This window comes from Thamnophis sirtalis, unplaced genomic scaffold, assembly GCF_051295495.1.
Source record: "Thamnophis sirtalis isolate CommonGarterSnake01/CBP01778 unplaced genomic scaffold, rThaSir2_p1.2 scaffold_15, whole genome shotgun sequence".
Lineage (NCBI taxonomy): Eukaryota > Metazoa > Chordata > Lepidosauria > Squamata > Natricidae > Thamnophis > Thamnophis sirtalis.
Genome location: NW_028261395.1, coordinates 42,226,875 through 42,242,686, shown reverse-complemented (window position 1 = coordinate 42,242,686; position 15,812 = coordinate 42,226,875). Strand labels below are relative to the sequence as shown.

At 49.3% G+C, this 15,812-nt stretch overlaps 1 protein-coding gene across 1 annotated transcript in view; it reads right to left on the bottom strand.

Moving 5' to 3' along the window:
- Positions 1 to 1,253: 1,253 nt before the first annotated feature.
- Positions 1,254 to 15,812, bottom strand: part of KLHL17 (kelch like family member 17) — a 31,931-nt gene continuing 17,372 nt past the window's right edge. The window contains 6 exon segments of the mRNA XM_087702473.1: positions 1,254 to 4,032; positions 6,503 to 6,684; positions 9,375 to 9,448; positions 11,477 to 11,565; positions 13,752 to 13,884; positions 13,887 to 13,918. Of these exon segments, the coding sequence (XP_087558599.1) occupies positions 3,804 to 4,032; positions 6,503 to 6,684; positions 9,375 to 9,448; positions 11,477 to 11,565; positions 13,752 to 13,884; positions 13,887 to 13,918 (739 nt within the window). The 3' untranslated portion in view covers positions 1,254 to 3,803.

Below are 15,812 nucleotides of genomic sequence, written 5' to 3'. Positions count from 1 at the left end.
GTCCCTTCCAACTATCGGTTCGCCCGAACCGGTGCAAACCGGCTGAATCCCACCACTGTCCCTTCCCATCTCCATGAACGAAGTGACACCTTCTCTGCAAAAAAGGTCTTCTTCTCCCACCCCCCACCCCAAAAGGAAGACACCCCCTCCCCACCCGAGGGACCAACCCAAACATGGCCTTTTCTTCAATTCCTGTATTTTCAGGTTAGGGACATTAAATACTTCCTCCAACTGGTAACACTTCAATTGTTTATTTTCAAGAATTCAGAAGCTGATTGGGGGGGAAAGCAGGTATCCACAGATAAATAATAGAAGGGCAAAAAAATCCCTAACTAGGATAAATTTGGAGTATCTGATTTGTGGACCAGAAAAGATCTTGAAAATGGATATTGCTTGGAGAAAGTCCCAGCTTTAATCATCTTTTGGCTGGGTGTTTCCCAGGCTTGGCGAGTGGACTTCAACTCCCAGAAATCTCCAGCCAGCTATGAATCCTGGGAGTTGAAGTCCACACGTCTTAAAGTGACCCAACACGGCTGTAAACAGCTTAAAGGCATGTTTTTCAATTTTATCAACCTCTTCCAATGCAAATATTTGAGAACCCACTCCAGCCCAAACGGATGCGAAGGACTCACAGGCTCTGCTCCAGAGGTGGTAATTCAGCCAGTTCGCACCGGTTCGCCTGAACCAATGGCAGAAATTTTGTCCAGTTTGGCAAACTGGTAGCAATGGCTGGCCACGCCCCCGAGCTAGTCTCCCTGTCACCAGTTGCAGACTTGCAAGGCAATGGGATGCGTGAAGAAGATGGCAGCGATGGCAGCCACTTTTTCACCGACCAGAGAACTTTTCAGTGGCCAGCCACCAGCTTCTTTGAGAGCCAGTATGCAAAGAGGCGATGGGTGGGTGGCTTCCTTGCCAGTCGGCCACTTCCCAGAAGGGGCGTCTGGCTGGGGGCTGCCAAAAACCACTTAGCTTGCCCTCCGGACTGAACCAGCCGCCGCGGAAGATAAGCAACCAAAGAGGCAGTGGTGGGGGAGGAAGCGGGAAAATGGGGGCGACTAGCAAAGGGAGGGTGGGGGTGTTTAGGGGAAAATCCTAAAAAGTTTCCCAGCTTTTCCTGTGGGCGTGGCTAGGTGGAGGGGCATGTGATTGAGTGGGCGTGAGTGACGTCAAGTTGGCCGCGCCCACTCAGTCACATGGCCCCCCCACCTAGCCACGCCCACCAAACCGATAGGGAAATTTTTTTGAATCCCCACCACTGCTTTGCTCCCCAGAGACAGCCTGCCCTCAAGGAAGGACCCCCAAAAGCAAAGTGAAGGCACTTATAAAAAAAAAACCGAACACGGTGAAAACAAATTTCCCGAAATGAATGCAGCTGATCGAACCCTGACAAAATGGTTCCCCGACCCCTTGCAAGCCCACCCGATGTGCAAAACTAAGTTTCTGGGTGGAAGGCGGAGCACAACGCCAGCTGAGCGAAGAAATACAGATTTACAGAAATCGTTTCTCGGCAAACGTCCTTTTGCAAAAACGCCTCCGAAGCTAAGCCACGATGCTTATAAATCTAAATCATGGATACAGAGAAGCCCAGCATAGTTGCCCTTTAGATTCACCCTTGGTGGCAAACAGGCCACGGATTGTTTGTTTGTTTTCAAATCATGGCTTATATGAACGGTAGGATGGGTGGACTTCAACGCCCAGAATCCCCAGCCGTGGACACCTTGGCTGAAGAAGTGATGGACCCATAACTGTGGTTTGCTAACAAAAAAATACGGCACCGAGCATTCGACAGTCTGTTTGATTGTGGCTTATCCAGTTAGGGAAGTTGACCCATCGTGGTCCATAAAGTTGATCACGGAAGGACATGTTTAATCGTGGCTTGATATATAAACCCCACTTCTGACCCAGAACCCCCAAAACCTGGGGCCAAATTTGAAGCAAAATTTGAACGAGGAATCTCCAAAGCTTGCGAGTTGGACGTTCAGTCCCATCCATCCATCCAGCATCGTTGCGAACTGGCCAAATGAGTGTCACAGTGAAACCAGTGACGAAATAAATAAAACCAACACACAAACGAACAAAACAACAGCAACAACTCCAGAAGCAGCAAAGTGGTAATGGGGTGGAATAAAACCAACGAGAAGGATTGGCTGACTTACGAGAGCCTCTGTGTCCTAAGCCTCTCCCGCAGAATTTTCACTGTTGCACCCAAAATGGGCAAAAGACAAAGAGAGGTCATCCATACTCTTCAAGCAACTTCCTTTCCTCTCCCCCCCCACCCAATTTTCTCCACGGTGGGCTAGCTGGCATCCAAGCTGGGTTTTGTAGTCCAAACCCCATCCCAAGTGAGGGAACAGCACAACAACTGGAACCTTTTCAAGGCAAGGCCTCAAACGTTGTGCATTTTCGTGCTTTCAAACAAAAAAATCCTTCCAAAGTGAAGTGCGGCAACGTTGCCCTCCCTCCGTGGGGCAATTTTCAATCGCCTTCTTAGTGCTTTGAAAACGAAACCCACCTAATGCAGTTCATATTATATGTCGCTTCCCACTCCCTTCCGTGAACGAGCGTGGCAGGATAACACTCTGAAATCAGACATCTTTTTTTTTAGTCAGGAATTGTGGGGAGAAGGCTCCGGAACAATAATCTGGCATATATTGGTGCCAAAAAGACAAGATGCACAATGCCAAGTTGGTCCGTTCAAAAGGAAGGTGGCGATTGGGCCGCACTTGGGGATATTTTCCCCCCCACGAAAGTTTCCCTTCAGTAGATTGCGGCCACGTTTTTTGGCTCCGGAGTAGATTAACAAAGCGCCCAAATCCGCCATTTTCTGTCCTGCAAACCTTCCGATTTAAATAAATAAATAAGGAAATAAATAGGGGGAAGGCAGGCAGGCAGGCAGGTAGCGGATTGGCTGGCAAAGGTGAGCAAATAAATTAGAAAGGCCCCTATCGTTGGCACTCCCAACCACACAAAGCAGGGGAAGCCGAGGCGAGCAATTAAGGAAATGCTACCGGCGCACCTCGAACTGTAAAATCCACACCACAGAATCCACCGTAGGCCCCACGCCTCTCCAATCCACCAAACAACTGCAACCAAATTCTTCCCAGTTTCAGAGGAGGAGCTAAGCCACCACGTGGAGACAGCTCCGGACACAGGCCGCCCGGGAAAAATACTAGGAAGATGACTGAATGGGTGGCCTACAGACGTGGAGAACACGGAGAGGACCTGTGAAGCACCTCAGCCCCGTTTTTCATCATAAGGCATCCTTTTTCGCTAGACACCGAGGTGAGAGGACTCCTTTCGCCCGCACACCTTTCAACCGTAGGTTTTGGTAAGAGGTTTTTGGCGAATTGTGATGTTCACAGCTTAAAGGTTCTGCAGTTGGCACACAGCCTGCGTGAATAACTCCACGGTTGGGTGTTGTGAGGCTTAGCTCGTGGCGGCCCCTTGATTTTTGCCCTTACCAAACTCAGTCCCTGGCATGAGATAGATCCAGAAATTGACGTCCCGTCGTGGAGCTCAAAGGTTGGTGAGTCTGGCCTACGAGAACCAGGCAGCATCGGTCTAGTTGCAGTGAGATCAACAATGGACGCGCGGAGAATTCTCGGTTTTCGGTTGTCTTCTTCTCTAGTAGGAGACTCCCCTCTTGCAGCTGAGCCCAACGGACGCCCCCCCCCTGGGGGAAAGTCTCCGGGTGCAGCACCCCCCTTCACAGAGATCGGCTTCCGGAGGGGGCGGACCAAGCCGGCTTCGCGCTCCGACAGACGCTGCAGTCCGGGCGAGGCGGGGAACGGCAGGGTCCTTCGTCAAAGACTCGTCGAGGACACCGAGAGGGTGGGCGAGGACGGGGGCGGGAAGTTGAGGAGTTCCAGCACCGCCACCCCCACGCTGCTACGCCGGGTGAACATGCACGAAGCTGCCACCCACTTGTTGGTCCGTGGGTTGTACTTCTCGATGGAGTTGAGGCTGGAGCTGCCGTCGTTCCCACCCACGGCGTAGAGCCAGCCTTCCATGGCCACCAAGTCATGGGTACTTCTAAAAAGAAGAAAGCAGAACAGCTGAGTTGGAAGGGAGTTTAGAGTTCCTTCAGGCAGGAGAACATCTGGCTGTGGCTAAACTCTAACAGCTGGAGAGTGGTGGGTTCCTAACCAGTTTACTACTAATTCCCTGAGAGGGCATTTTGCCATCTTCTCCTGTCTTCTCTCCAGCGGGAGAAGAGACCAGTTCGGGGGGTATAGCAAGCCTGGGTCGCTGCTGGGTCCAGCGACCCAGGCCACCATACCACTACGACTTCAGCCAAACCGGTCCAAACTGGTAGGAGGCCACCACTGCAGCTGGAGCTTCTAATCCTACAGGACTCACTTAAAACAGGTGGAATGGAGGTGGCTTCAGACTTCACCATAACGTTCCTTCTTCCTACCTCAGATGTTCTTTAGAGCTATCAAACTATCCCATGGATCGGCTTTTTGGAATCTCAAATGCTTTTCCTCACAATTTTGCAAACAGTCAGATGCCTTCATAAAAGGTTAGAGGTAAAGGTTCCCCTCGCACATATGTGCTAGTCATTCCTGGCTCTAGGGCAGTGGTTCCCAAATTTGGCAACTTTAAGACTTGTGGACTTCAACTCCCAGAGTTCTCCAGCCAGAAGAGCTAGCTGGAGAATTCTGGGAGTTGAAGTCCACAAGTCTTAAAGTTGCCAAGTTTGGGAACCACTGCTCTAGGGGGCTCATCTCAGTTTCAAAGCCGAAGAGCCAGCGCTGTCTGAAGACGTCTCCATGGTCATGTGGCCGGCATGACTCAATGGCGAAGGCGCACGGAACACTGTTCCCTTCCCACCAAAGGTGGTTCCTATTTTTCTACTTGCATTTTTTTTTACATGTTTTCAAACGGTTGGCAGAAGCTTGGACAAGTCACGGGAGCTCCCTCCGTTATGCGGCGCTGGGGATTCGAACTGCTGAACTGCCAACAAGCTCAGCATCTTAGCCACTGAGCCACCGCATTCCTGAGCCTTCATATCTTCCTAATATTTATTCATTTATTTGCATCCTGCCTTTATTGGTTTTACGAAGAATTCAAGGTGGTGAACATATCCAACACATTTTTCTCTTCCTATTTTCCCCACTATTGGGACTAGACGTCACCGTCACCTGGTGATTGAGCCAAAGTCACCCCCCGCCAGCTTTCATGTCTAAAGAGACAGGACTGGAACTCACCATCTCCTGATGATTGGCTCAAAGTTTCTCCACCAGCTTTCTGATAAAGTGGGACTAGAATTAACAGCTTCCTGGTGATTGGCCCAAAGTTTCTCCACCAGCTTTCAGATAAAGTAGGACTGGAATCCACTGTCTCCTGTTGATTGGCCCAAAGTTTCTCCACCAGATAAAGTGGGACTAGAACTCACTGTCTCCTGGTGATTGGCTGAAAGTTTCTCCACCACATTTCTGATAAAGTAGGACTAGAATTCACTGTCTCCTGGTGATTGGCCCAACGTTTCTCCACCAGATAAAGTGGGACTAGAACTCACTGTCTCCTGGTGATTGGCCCAAAGTTTCTCCACCACATTTCTGATAAAGTAGGACTAGAATTCACTGTCTCCTGGTGATTGGCCCAAAGTTTCTCCACCAGATAAAGTGGGACTAGAACTCACTGTCTCCTGGTGATTGGCCCAAAGTTTCTCCACCAGATAAAGTGGGACTAGAACTCACTGTCTCCTGGTGATTGGCCCAAAGTTTCTCCACCAGATAAAGTGGGACTAGAACTCACTGTCTCCTGGTGATTGGCCCAAAGTTTCTCCACCAGATAAAGTGGGACTAGAACTCACTGTCTCCTGGTGATTGGCCCAAAGTTTCTCCACCAGATAAAGTGGGACTAGAACTCACTGTCTCCTGGTGATTGGCCCAAAGTTTCTCCACCAGATAAAGTGGGACTAGAACTCACTGTCTCCTGGTGATTGGCCCAAAGTTTCTCCACCAGATAAAGTGGGACTAGAACTCACTGTCTCCTGGTGATTGGCCCAAAGTTTCTCCACCACATTTCTGATAAAGTAGGACTAGAACTCACTGTCTCCTCGTGATTGGCCCAAAGTTTCTCCACCAGCTTTCAAATAAAGCTTTTTTGGCAGCTGCTGCACATGGCTGGCTCCTATTTAAATGATTGTCCACTAGGACTCCAAGATCCCTTCTCACAGTTACTACTATTGAGCCAGGTACCACCTATACTCTACCTGTGCATTTGGTTTTTCTTGCCTAAATGTAGAACTTGACTCTTTTCACCATTGAATTTCATTTTATTAGATAGCGCCCAGTGTTCAAGTTTGTCAAGATCCTTCTGTATCTTTAGCCTGTCTTCTGGAGTGTTGGCTATTCCTGCCAGCTTGGTGTCATCTGCAAATGTGATCAGTTCCCCTCGCAGTTTCAACATCAGAAAGCCTGATCTGGTGGGAAACGGAGATTAACTCAACTGTTGGGCCGCCACGATCTTTCGGGCGCTGCTCCTCCCTACCTACCTACGGATGTTCATTGGAGCCACACTTTCCCAGGTGTTGGTTTTGGGGTTGTAGCGCTCCACCGAGTTAAGGCAGCTGGTCCCATCGTTCCCTCCGGCCACATACAACATCCCTTCCAGGACAGCCACGCCCGCACTGCTCCGGCGGCTCAGCATGTTGGCAATGGGTGTCCAGGTGTTGATCTGGGAGAGGAGAGACAAAGGAGAAGTTTTAAAATGAAAAGGTCTCGGCTTCCCCCAAAAATTCAGCTTCAAAAAAAGACTCTCCACCTTTTTTAGAGTTGTAAAAGATCCACCTGAGGATCCAAAGTTTCTTCAGATCTTTCTTTCTTTCTCTTCCTTCCTTTTCCCCCTTCCTTTCTTTCTCCTTTTTCCATCCTTCCTTCCTCCTTTCCTTTCCTCCCTTCCCCTCCCCTCTTCCTTTCCTTCTCTTTCTTTTCTTTCCTTCCCTTCCCTTTATGTCCCTTCTCTCTTCCTCCTTTCCTTTCTCTTTCCTTTCTTTCCTGTTCCTTTCTTTTCTTTCCTTTCCCTCTTCCTCCTTTCCTTTCCCTTCCCTTCCCTTTCTCTCCCTTCCCTTCCTCCTTTCTTCCCTTCCTTTCCCTTCCCTTTATGCCCCTTCCCTCTTCCTCTTTTCCTTTCCCTTCCCTTTCTTTTCTTTCCTTCCCTTTCCTTCCGTTTTCATTCTTTCCCTTCCCTTTCTTTTCTTTTCTTCCCTTCCCTTTCTTTTCTTTCCTTCTTCCCTTCCCTCTTCCTCCTTCCCTTTCCCTTCCTTTTCTTTTCCTTCTCTTTCTTTCCTTTCCTTCCCTTTCTTTTCTTTCCTTCCCTTCCTTCCCTCTTCCTCCTTTCCCTTCCTTTCCCTTTCTTTTCTTTCCTTCCCTTCCCTCTTCCTCCTTTCCTTTTCTTTCCTTCTCCTCTCTCTCGTTCGTTCATTCATCAAATTTATATGGTCACCTATCTCACAAAAGTGTGATTCTGGGCAACATTTAACTCGATTTAAAAAATTAACATACAACAATATTATTATTAAAAGTTTTAAAAAGCAAGCCAAAAGGAGAATAGATATTAAGCTATCTGGGGCCCTAGATTTACCAGTCACACGTAGTCCTTGAGTTACGACCCAATACAATGGGCATCAGAATTTCTGTGGCTAAACAAGACATTTCATGCGAGTTGTGCCTGGTTTTTGCCATGGTGGTTATGCAATTGTTAAGTGAATCGGAGTCATTAAGCGAATCCGGCTTGCCCCATGGGCTTTGCAAATGGCAACCCTCTCACCCCAGGAGTGTCAGTGCCACCATTAAAGGTCTAATTAAGTTGATTTGTTGCTAATTATCCCTACCTTCTCAACTAACTTTAAGCACCTGCCAGGAATTAGCAAAGGCTCAACGGGACTCAAGGAAGGTTGAACTTGGTTCACTTGTGGCTACATAGGGATTCCAGACTGATACCACTTTTAACTCCACCCTCTGAACCTTCTCCTACAGCAGGGGTGAGCAACCTGTGTGGCTCTGGAGCCGCATGTGGCTCTTTCATCCCTCTGCTGTGGCTCCCTGTCGCCGGTCAGGTCCACAATTGATAGGGCTTTCGGTTAGGAGGGGTAGAAGAAAAAGGGATGCCGCGCTAGGAGGAGACTCTATGGTGGGGGAACCGGACTTCCAGTCAGCAGAGGAAAACAGGATGCTGCGCTAGGAAGAGACTCTATGATGTGGGGGGAACTGGACTTCCAGTCAGCAGAGGAAAAAAGGATGCCGCACTAGGAGGAGACTCTATGGTGGGGGAACCAGACTTCCAGTCAGCAGAGGAAAACAGGATGCTGCGCTAGGAAGAGACTCTATGATATGGGGGGAACTGGACTTCCAGTCAGCAGAGGAAAAAAGGATGCCGCACTAGGAGGAGACTCTATGGTGGAGGAACCGGACTTCCAGTCAGCAGAGGAAAACAGGATGTTGCGCTAGGAGGAGACTCAATGGTAGGTGAACCAGACTTCTGGTCAGCAGAGGAAAAAAGGATACTATGCTAGGAGGAGACTCTATGGTGGGAGAATCAGACTTCCGGTCAGCAGAGGAAAAAAGGATGCCATGCTAGGAGGAGACTCTATGGTGGGAGAATCAGACTTCCGGTCAGCAGAGGAAAAAAAGATGCCATGCTAGGAGGAGACTCTATGGTGGGAGAACCAGACTTCTGGTTAGCAGAGGAAAAAAGGATGCCGCACTAGGAGGAGACTCTATGGTGTGGGGGGAACTGGACCTCCGGTCAGCAGAGGAAAAAAGGATGCTGCACTAGGAGGAGACTCTATGATGGGAAAACCAGACTTCTGGTCAGCAGAGAAAAAAGGACACCGCGTTAGGAGGAGACTCTATGGTGGGAGAACTGGACTTTTGGTTGGCAGAGGGGAAAAAAGGATGCCGTGTTAGGAGGAGAATCTATGGTAGGGAAACCAGACTTCCGGTGTGCAGAGGGAAAAAGAATGCCACACTAGGAAGAGACTCTATGGTGGGGGCGGGAATGGACTTCCGGTCTGCTCCAGAACTGAATTGGGGGGGGGGCGCTTTGGTTAGGACCTTTGTGGCTCTTAGTGTTTAAAGTTGCTGACCCCCGTGCTACAACCCACCATCAATACACCCCAGTTCCCAAGCACCGGAATCTCGATCACATGACCACGGGAGTCCTGCCGTGGTTGCGCGTAGGGGAACTGGTTGCAAGTCACAAACTTTTCAGTGCCGTCGTAAACTTAGAACAGCCCCTAAATGAATGTACCTCCTCTTCTGCTCTAAGCTCTCCCCCTCCCCCTTGGGATCCTCATTCCACCCAAGCAGCAGGGAGGGGGTGCGAGAATCCGGCCCACGTTTTGCCTTCCCCCTCCCCCTCTTTACCTGCGGTTCGTACTTCTCCACCGTTGCCAAGTGGGATGAGCTGTCGTAGCCTCCAACGGCATAGAGGTTGCCGTCTGTGATGGAGAAGAAGGAGGGGTAAAAAAGCAACTTGTAAGAGATCACCCAGTGGCCCACCATCCAGTGCGTCTGCCTCTAGGAAGTCCTCGATTTACAACCCACAATTGAGACTAGGACTGGAAATCCAGTTGTACGTCATGATGGTTGTAAGTTGAGGTGCCCATGTGTCCCTAAGTGTTTTTCTGACACTTTTCACGACAGCCATTAAGCATAGTGGTCGCTAAATGAATCCATACAAATCCCCTAAAATTGTCTTCAAAGGACCCAATCTGGTGTCCAGCCCCTAATATAGCTAAAGGTAATGGTAGAGGTAATAGAGGTAAAGGTTCCCCTCACACATACATGTACATGTAACTATGGCTGAACTTTACCCCTGTTTCCTCCCTCCCCTCAGTCTGTGTCATAAATCACGTTCACCAACGAGGTGCATGCCTCACAAGTATCTTGAAGGTAGACCTCAAATCTGTGCATCTTCCTTGGCCAATATCTGATCAACTTAGGTAAAAAGGTAAAGGTAAACGTTCCCCTTTCACATATGTGCTAGTCGTTCTCGCCTCTAGGGGGCGGTGCTCATCTCCGTTTCAAAGCCGAAGAGCCAGCGCTGTCCGAAGATGTCTCTGTGGTCCTGTGGCCGGCATGACTCAACTCCCAAAGCCGCATGGAACGCTGTTCCCTTCCCACCAAAGGTGGTCCCTATTTTTCTACTTGCATTTTTGACATGCTTTCAAACCGCTAGGCTGGCAGAAGCTGAGACAAGTAGCGGGAGCTCACTCCATTACGCGGCGCTAGGGATTCGAACCGCCAAACTGCCGACCTTTCTGATCGACAAGCTCAGCGTCTTAGCCACTGAGCCACCATGTCCCATTAACAGAGCTGGATTCTCACAAAAAGCTCATTATCAGCAAAAAGGGATGTCGTAACGAAGATCTTACTCATTATGCATGTAGTCCTTTCCACAAGTCCTTCTTAACTTATTCAACACCCACAAATATCTTTATTCCTCTTTCTATCTTTCTTTCTATCAATCCAAGGTGGGAACCTGTTCAACAGAGGCAAGTAGGGTGTCAGGATTCCAAATAGCATCCAAAATTAAATCCGAGTCCGAGGCAAAGGATTCCTCAAAGTTCCAGTTGATTAAGAGAGCCATGTTGGCACAGCTGGGAAAACCTGAATCTGAAAGCTTCCCGGTTTTCCCCACCCAGTTGAAAGTTCAAGATCTTGCCCCCACACCCACAAGTCCATCCCATGATCCAATCTCCCACTGCTACGCTGACAGCCTCCACCCATCCAGTTCCGGTCAGGTGCAGGCAAAGGTGCAGAGACAAAGGATGACCTTGGCTTTCTAAGAAGAATGTTGTTATGGCTACATTCTACCACATTCTCTCTGTATAATTCCCGCCTCCCATTTTCCCACCATAGTAAAGGCGTAGTAGAATAATAGAAAGTGTGGCAGGCCAAAGATCCAAAAGAAAAGATGGCTGCAAGCATGACATAGGGTAACCAAGCTATTCGCCACATCTATTCATCTCCGCCCCTTCCTTTTATCCCCAGAGCTAGGGTGGGGCTTCGCTAGCAGCAGTGGCTTTTCCATCCCAAGAACCAGCCCATAGATTTCCATTGTTCTCCTCTCCTCTGCCTTCCACGCATCTACAATCAGGCACTGGACCCAGCTGTTCCCCCTCTTCCTCATCAGCCACCTCCAGACCTGGGGCTGTGGACTCTCCATCTGAGGGCTGACGGACAGCCCAGGCTCCGCCACTATCTCTCTGCCAGCTCCCTTCCCTCTTCCCCCCTGGAGCTCTCAGGTTGCCTTGATGCTGACTCCCACGCTTCCTCCTCCTCCTCTGATTTGACTGCTGGAGGGGCTGGTGGCTGGCAGGCCACAACAAAAATATCTCTAAATCCCTTTCTTCAGTGCCGTTGTAAGTTCGAACGGTCACTAAATGAACTATTGTGAGGGGAGGGTTTCCAGGTCCGAAAAACCCCACAACCTCTTCCATCCTTAAAAAAAAATAAGGCCTTACCTAGAGTTGCTATGCGGACGTATCTCCTTCTGGTGCTCATCGCTGTGATACTTGCCCAAGTTCCGGTTAGCGGGTCGTATCTTTCAGCACTGGGACACATTGAGAGGAAGCAGCAGAATTAATAGCTCTCGGGAGCAAAGCATTTTCAAAAGGCAGAAGATTAAAAACGGTGAAGGATGGTTTGGGGCGGAGATGGTGAACCTTTTTGTAAAGGCGTGCCAAAATGTCCCCCATGCACAATTCAGGGCTGCCCCGCCCACCTGTGCATGCGCGTGTGACTCCCACCCAGCGCATGCGCCAGTGCCGTGTTCCGGATCCCATTGCAACTGGTACGGTGCAACAGGGCCGGGCATCCACCAAATGAACGCACACAGCATATGCGCGCATGCGTCGGTATCTCCTGCGATGCTCTGTGACGCCTCTGCAACGCTGCAGCTGCTTCGCGGAACATTGCACAGGTGCCGTATGCTCCATGAGCATGCGCAGAAGCGCCGAAGAGCTCAAATATCGGTAAGGAGGGCGGGTGGGCCCTCCAGAGCACTGTACCGGAACAGTACCCAGTGCTCCTGGCAGGCACCGGTACGCCCGTACCGGGGTGTACCGGTCATAACCCACCACTGGCATGCGCGCACGACCTTCCCTGCAGGGGGGTAGTTTTTGCCCTCTCCATGCTCTGGAGGCTTTCTCGAAGCCTAGGAAGGGCGAAAAATGGCCCCAACGGGCCAACAGGAAGTTTGGAAATGATCTGTGCAGCTCTGGAGCCGCATGTGGCTCTTTCATCCCTCTGCTGCAGCTCCCTGTCGTGGGTCAGGTCCACAATTGATAGGGCTTTCAGTTAGGACAGGTAGAGGAAAAAGGGATACCACTCTAGGAGGATACTCTATGATGTGGGGGGAACTGGACTTCCGGTCAGCAGAGGAAAAAAAGATGCCGCACTAGGAGGAGACTCTATGGTGGGGGAACCAGACTTCTGGTTGGCAGAGGAAAAAAGGATGTCATGCTAGGAGGAGACTCTATGGTGGGGGAACCAGACTTCCGGTCAGCAGAGGAAAAAAGGATGCTGCACTAGGAGGAGACTCTATCATGGTGGTGGGGAACCAGTCTTCCGGTCAGCAGAGGAAAAAGGACGCCGTGTTAGGAGGCCTCAACGGGCCAACAGGAAGTTTGGAAACGATCTGTTTCCAGCTTCTGGGGAGCCAGGAGAGGCTGTTTTTGCTCTCCCCAGGCTTCAGGAAAGCCTCTGGAGCCTGGAGAGGGCGAAAACAGCCTTCGCCAGCCCTCTGGAAGGCCGAAAATGAGCTGGTTGGCGCGCGCATGGGCACTGGCACTGACGGCTTGCGTGCCAGCAAATATGGCTCCACGTGCCACCTGTGGCATGCGTGCCACAGGTTCGCCATCGCAGGTTTGGGGGTGGGTGGGCGAGACTGTCGTATCCAATTCACGATAGGCTCCAAGATCCATGATTTCTTAAAGCACAATTTTGCTTGTTTATTTTTTCCCCGCTTTCTCTTAACCGATGGGTTATGGTTTGTTTAAGACCTCAGGGGCAAGGAAATGAGATGAAGAGTGTGAAGTAGAGGAGAGAGGTAAGGGAAGGAGAGGGGGATAGGAGAGAGGGCAAGGAAGGGGGAAGAGGAGGAGAGGAAAGGGGAGAGAGGAGAAGGAGAGAGGAAGGGGAAGTAGAGAAGGGAAGGAGGACAGAGAGAAGAAAGGAGATAGGGAGGAGGACGAAAGAGGGAGAAGAAAGTGAACAAACAAATATAATGTATGGAGAGCAGAAGAGCCAATAAATGGTGTTTTTTTTTCCATTCTTCTTATGGGGAGTTGATGGCAAGATGAATTGATGTAAACATTTAATAATACAATATGATGTTGGTTATGTAATAGTATACATGTGATCATATGCTATGAAAATAAAATAAAAAGTAAAAAACTTTACAAGGGGGGAAAAAAAGAGAACTCAAGGGCTTTAAAAACAACTTTCCAAAACTTTCTTTTATACGGTTAAAAAAAAGAAGAAAAAAAAAGGAAAGCAAGAAGGAAAAGAAGAAGAAGAAGAAAAAACAACAACGCCCGACTTGCTGAATCAAAAATCAAAACGACATGGGAAGGTGACTTACACCCGTCCTGCTTTCATGAAAAAAGGAGAAATTTACCTTGGCTGGTGTTTTTGACGAGGGTGGTAGTTTCGAAGAAGGAGGACCTAAAGAGCTTCCTTCGGAGGGGTGGATGGGGAGACCTGGTAGGCCTTTTGAACTTTGAAGGACCCCTTTACCTGTTCAGACACGAAGCTCCATCGTAGCCCCCAGCAGCATAGAGAAGGCCGTGCAAGGCTGCCACCCCGAGGCAGCTCCGCCTGGTGCCCATGGAGACCTCCGTCTGCCACGAGTTGGTGACAGGGTCGTAGACTCAACGGTGGCCAAGTCAGACGTTCCATCATAACTGCAGAGAGAGAAAGAGAGAGAGATGTCTGTGTGTTTGTTTGGTTGTTTCTGTGTGTGTGTGTGTGTGTGTGTTTGTGTGTGTGTGTGTTCCAGCATAACTCTGGAACGCCTCGAGCAATTTCAACCGCAAACTTGGTACACGGATGACTTACTCTCTGGGGGAAAAAAAATACCGTGGGGGTAAGACACCTCTAACACCCCTCGGGGTGTGTGTCTAGGTGTGTGTGTCCCCCAGCGTAACTCTGGAACGCCTGGGCCGCTGACATGAAAAGGAATGAATTATATCTATAGTGTCAAATCACAGTACTTTTGACAGTGATGGCGTGCATTTTGGATTGAGGCGCTGTTAAGATACAGTCTGTTGTGCCTTAAAATGGCTTCTACTAGTTTGGTAGTGAAACGTCTGCAAGAAAACCACCAAGCTCAAATAGCCTCAAGGACCCCACAAATCAACCCTGACCTACAAATATATGTGTGTGTGTGTGTGTGTGTGTGTGTGTGTGTGTTTTCCAGCATAACTCTGGAACGCCTCGAACAATTTTCAACCAATCTTGGTACACAGATGACTTAGTCTCTGGAAGCAAATAATGTGGGGCAAAGACACCCCTAAGACCCCTCGGTGGTGTGTGTTCTGTTACGATACAACCTGTTGTGCCTTAAAATGGCTTCTACTGCACTGCTGTAAAATGGCTTCTACAGTACAGCGCAGTGGAGTTGCCATGGTAACGGCTTCACAGTACTCCACAAGGGGTAAGGGAGATTGGTTCTTAAAAAAAACAAAAACAAGCAAACTCTTCCTCTGCCTCGCTGCTGTCCGACTCCGGAGACTCCGGAGGCAGCTCATAACTGGCATACAGCCCTGGCCCCCCTCTCTGCCTCCGACGCAGAGCCCTCATCCGAGCCTTCCCTAGTCTCCAGGACTGGCCCGTGTCCCTCCCCAACCTCCTCGCTGTCCGACTCTGCTGCCAGCTCCGCAACAAGCAGCATTTTTTTCGTGTGGCTGTTGATAAAAATAGGATCTCCTGACGTCCGATGACGGATATACCACAAGAAGAAGAAGGAGAATGAAAATTAGAAGTGGGTTTCCCTCTAAGAAAAATGGAACGGCCCCAACTAATCATGTTCCACTCTTGGTGGCATCTCTACCCAGTTCTCTTGGTTGGCGTTTCTCTTGGGGGCTGCTTCTGCTTTGCTTTGGTTCCTGTTTTCGTTGAGTTTCCAAATGATCTCATGCCAACTAGCTCTTCTGGGTGCTTCAGCCTCGATCAGCCCAAGCTGGGCAAGCAAGTGCTGCCATCTGCTGTGGGCAAAGATTGGCTCCCTTTTGTTCTTAGGGGAGGGGAGGGAAGTAGATCTTTCCACAGCAGCTCAAAGGTTTGGTGGAACTCATGGCCACAAGGCTTACTGGCAGCTCCTGGCTAAAATATATTTATGGCTAAAAATATATTTATGGCTAAAAATATATTTATGGCTAAAATATATATTTATGAAGAGAGAAGGTTTATTATTTATTAGTGTGAATCTCAGCGGTGGTATGCTAGTAATACCCAATTTGCTATGAGGATAGTAAATCTATGCACCCATGTTTCTTTCTTTCAATTCTTTCTATCTGTCTGCCTACCTATCATCTATTCTTCCTTCCTTTTCTGGTTCCCTCACTCTACCTTCCCCTCCATTCCCTTCCTCACCTTCCTTCCTTTTATTTTTCCCTCCCTCACTTTCCTTTTCTCCATTTATCTTTCCCTCACCTTCCTTCCTTCTTCCCTCCCTCCCTTTCCTTTTCTCCATTTATCTTTCCTTTCCTTCTTCCTTCCCTCACCTTCCCTTTTCTCCATTTATCTTTCCTTCATTTCCTTTCCCTTGTCTTTCTTCCTTCTTCCCTCTCTCACCTT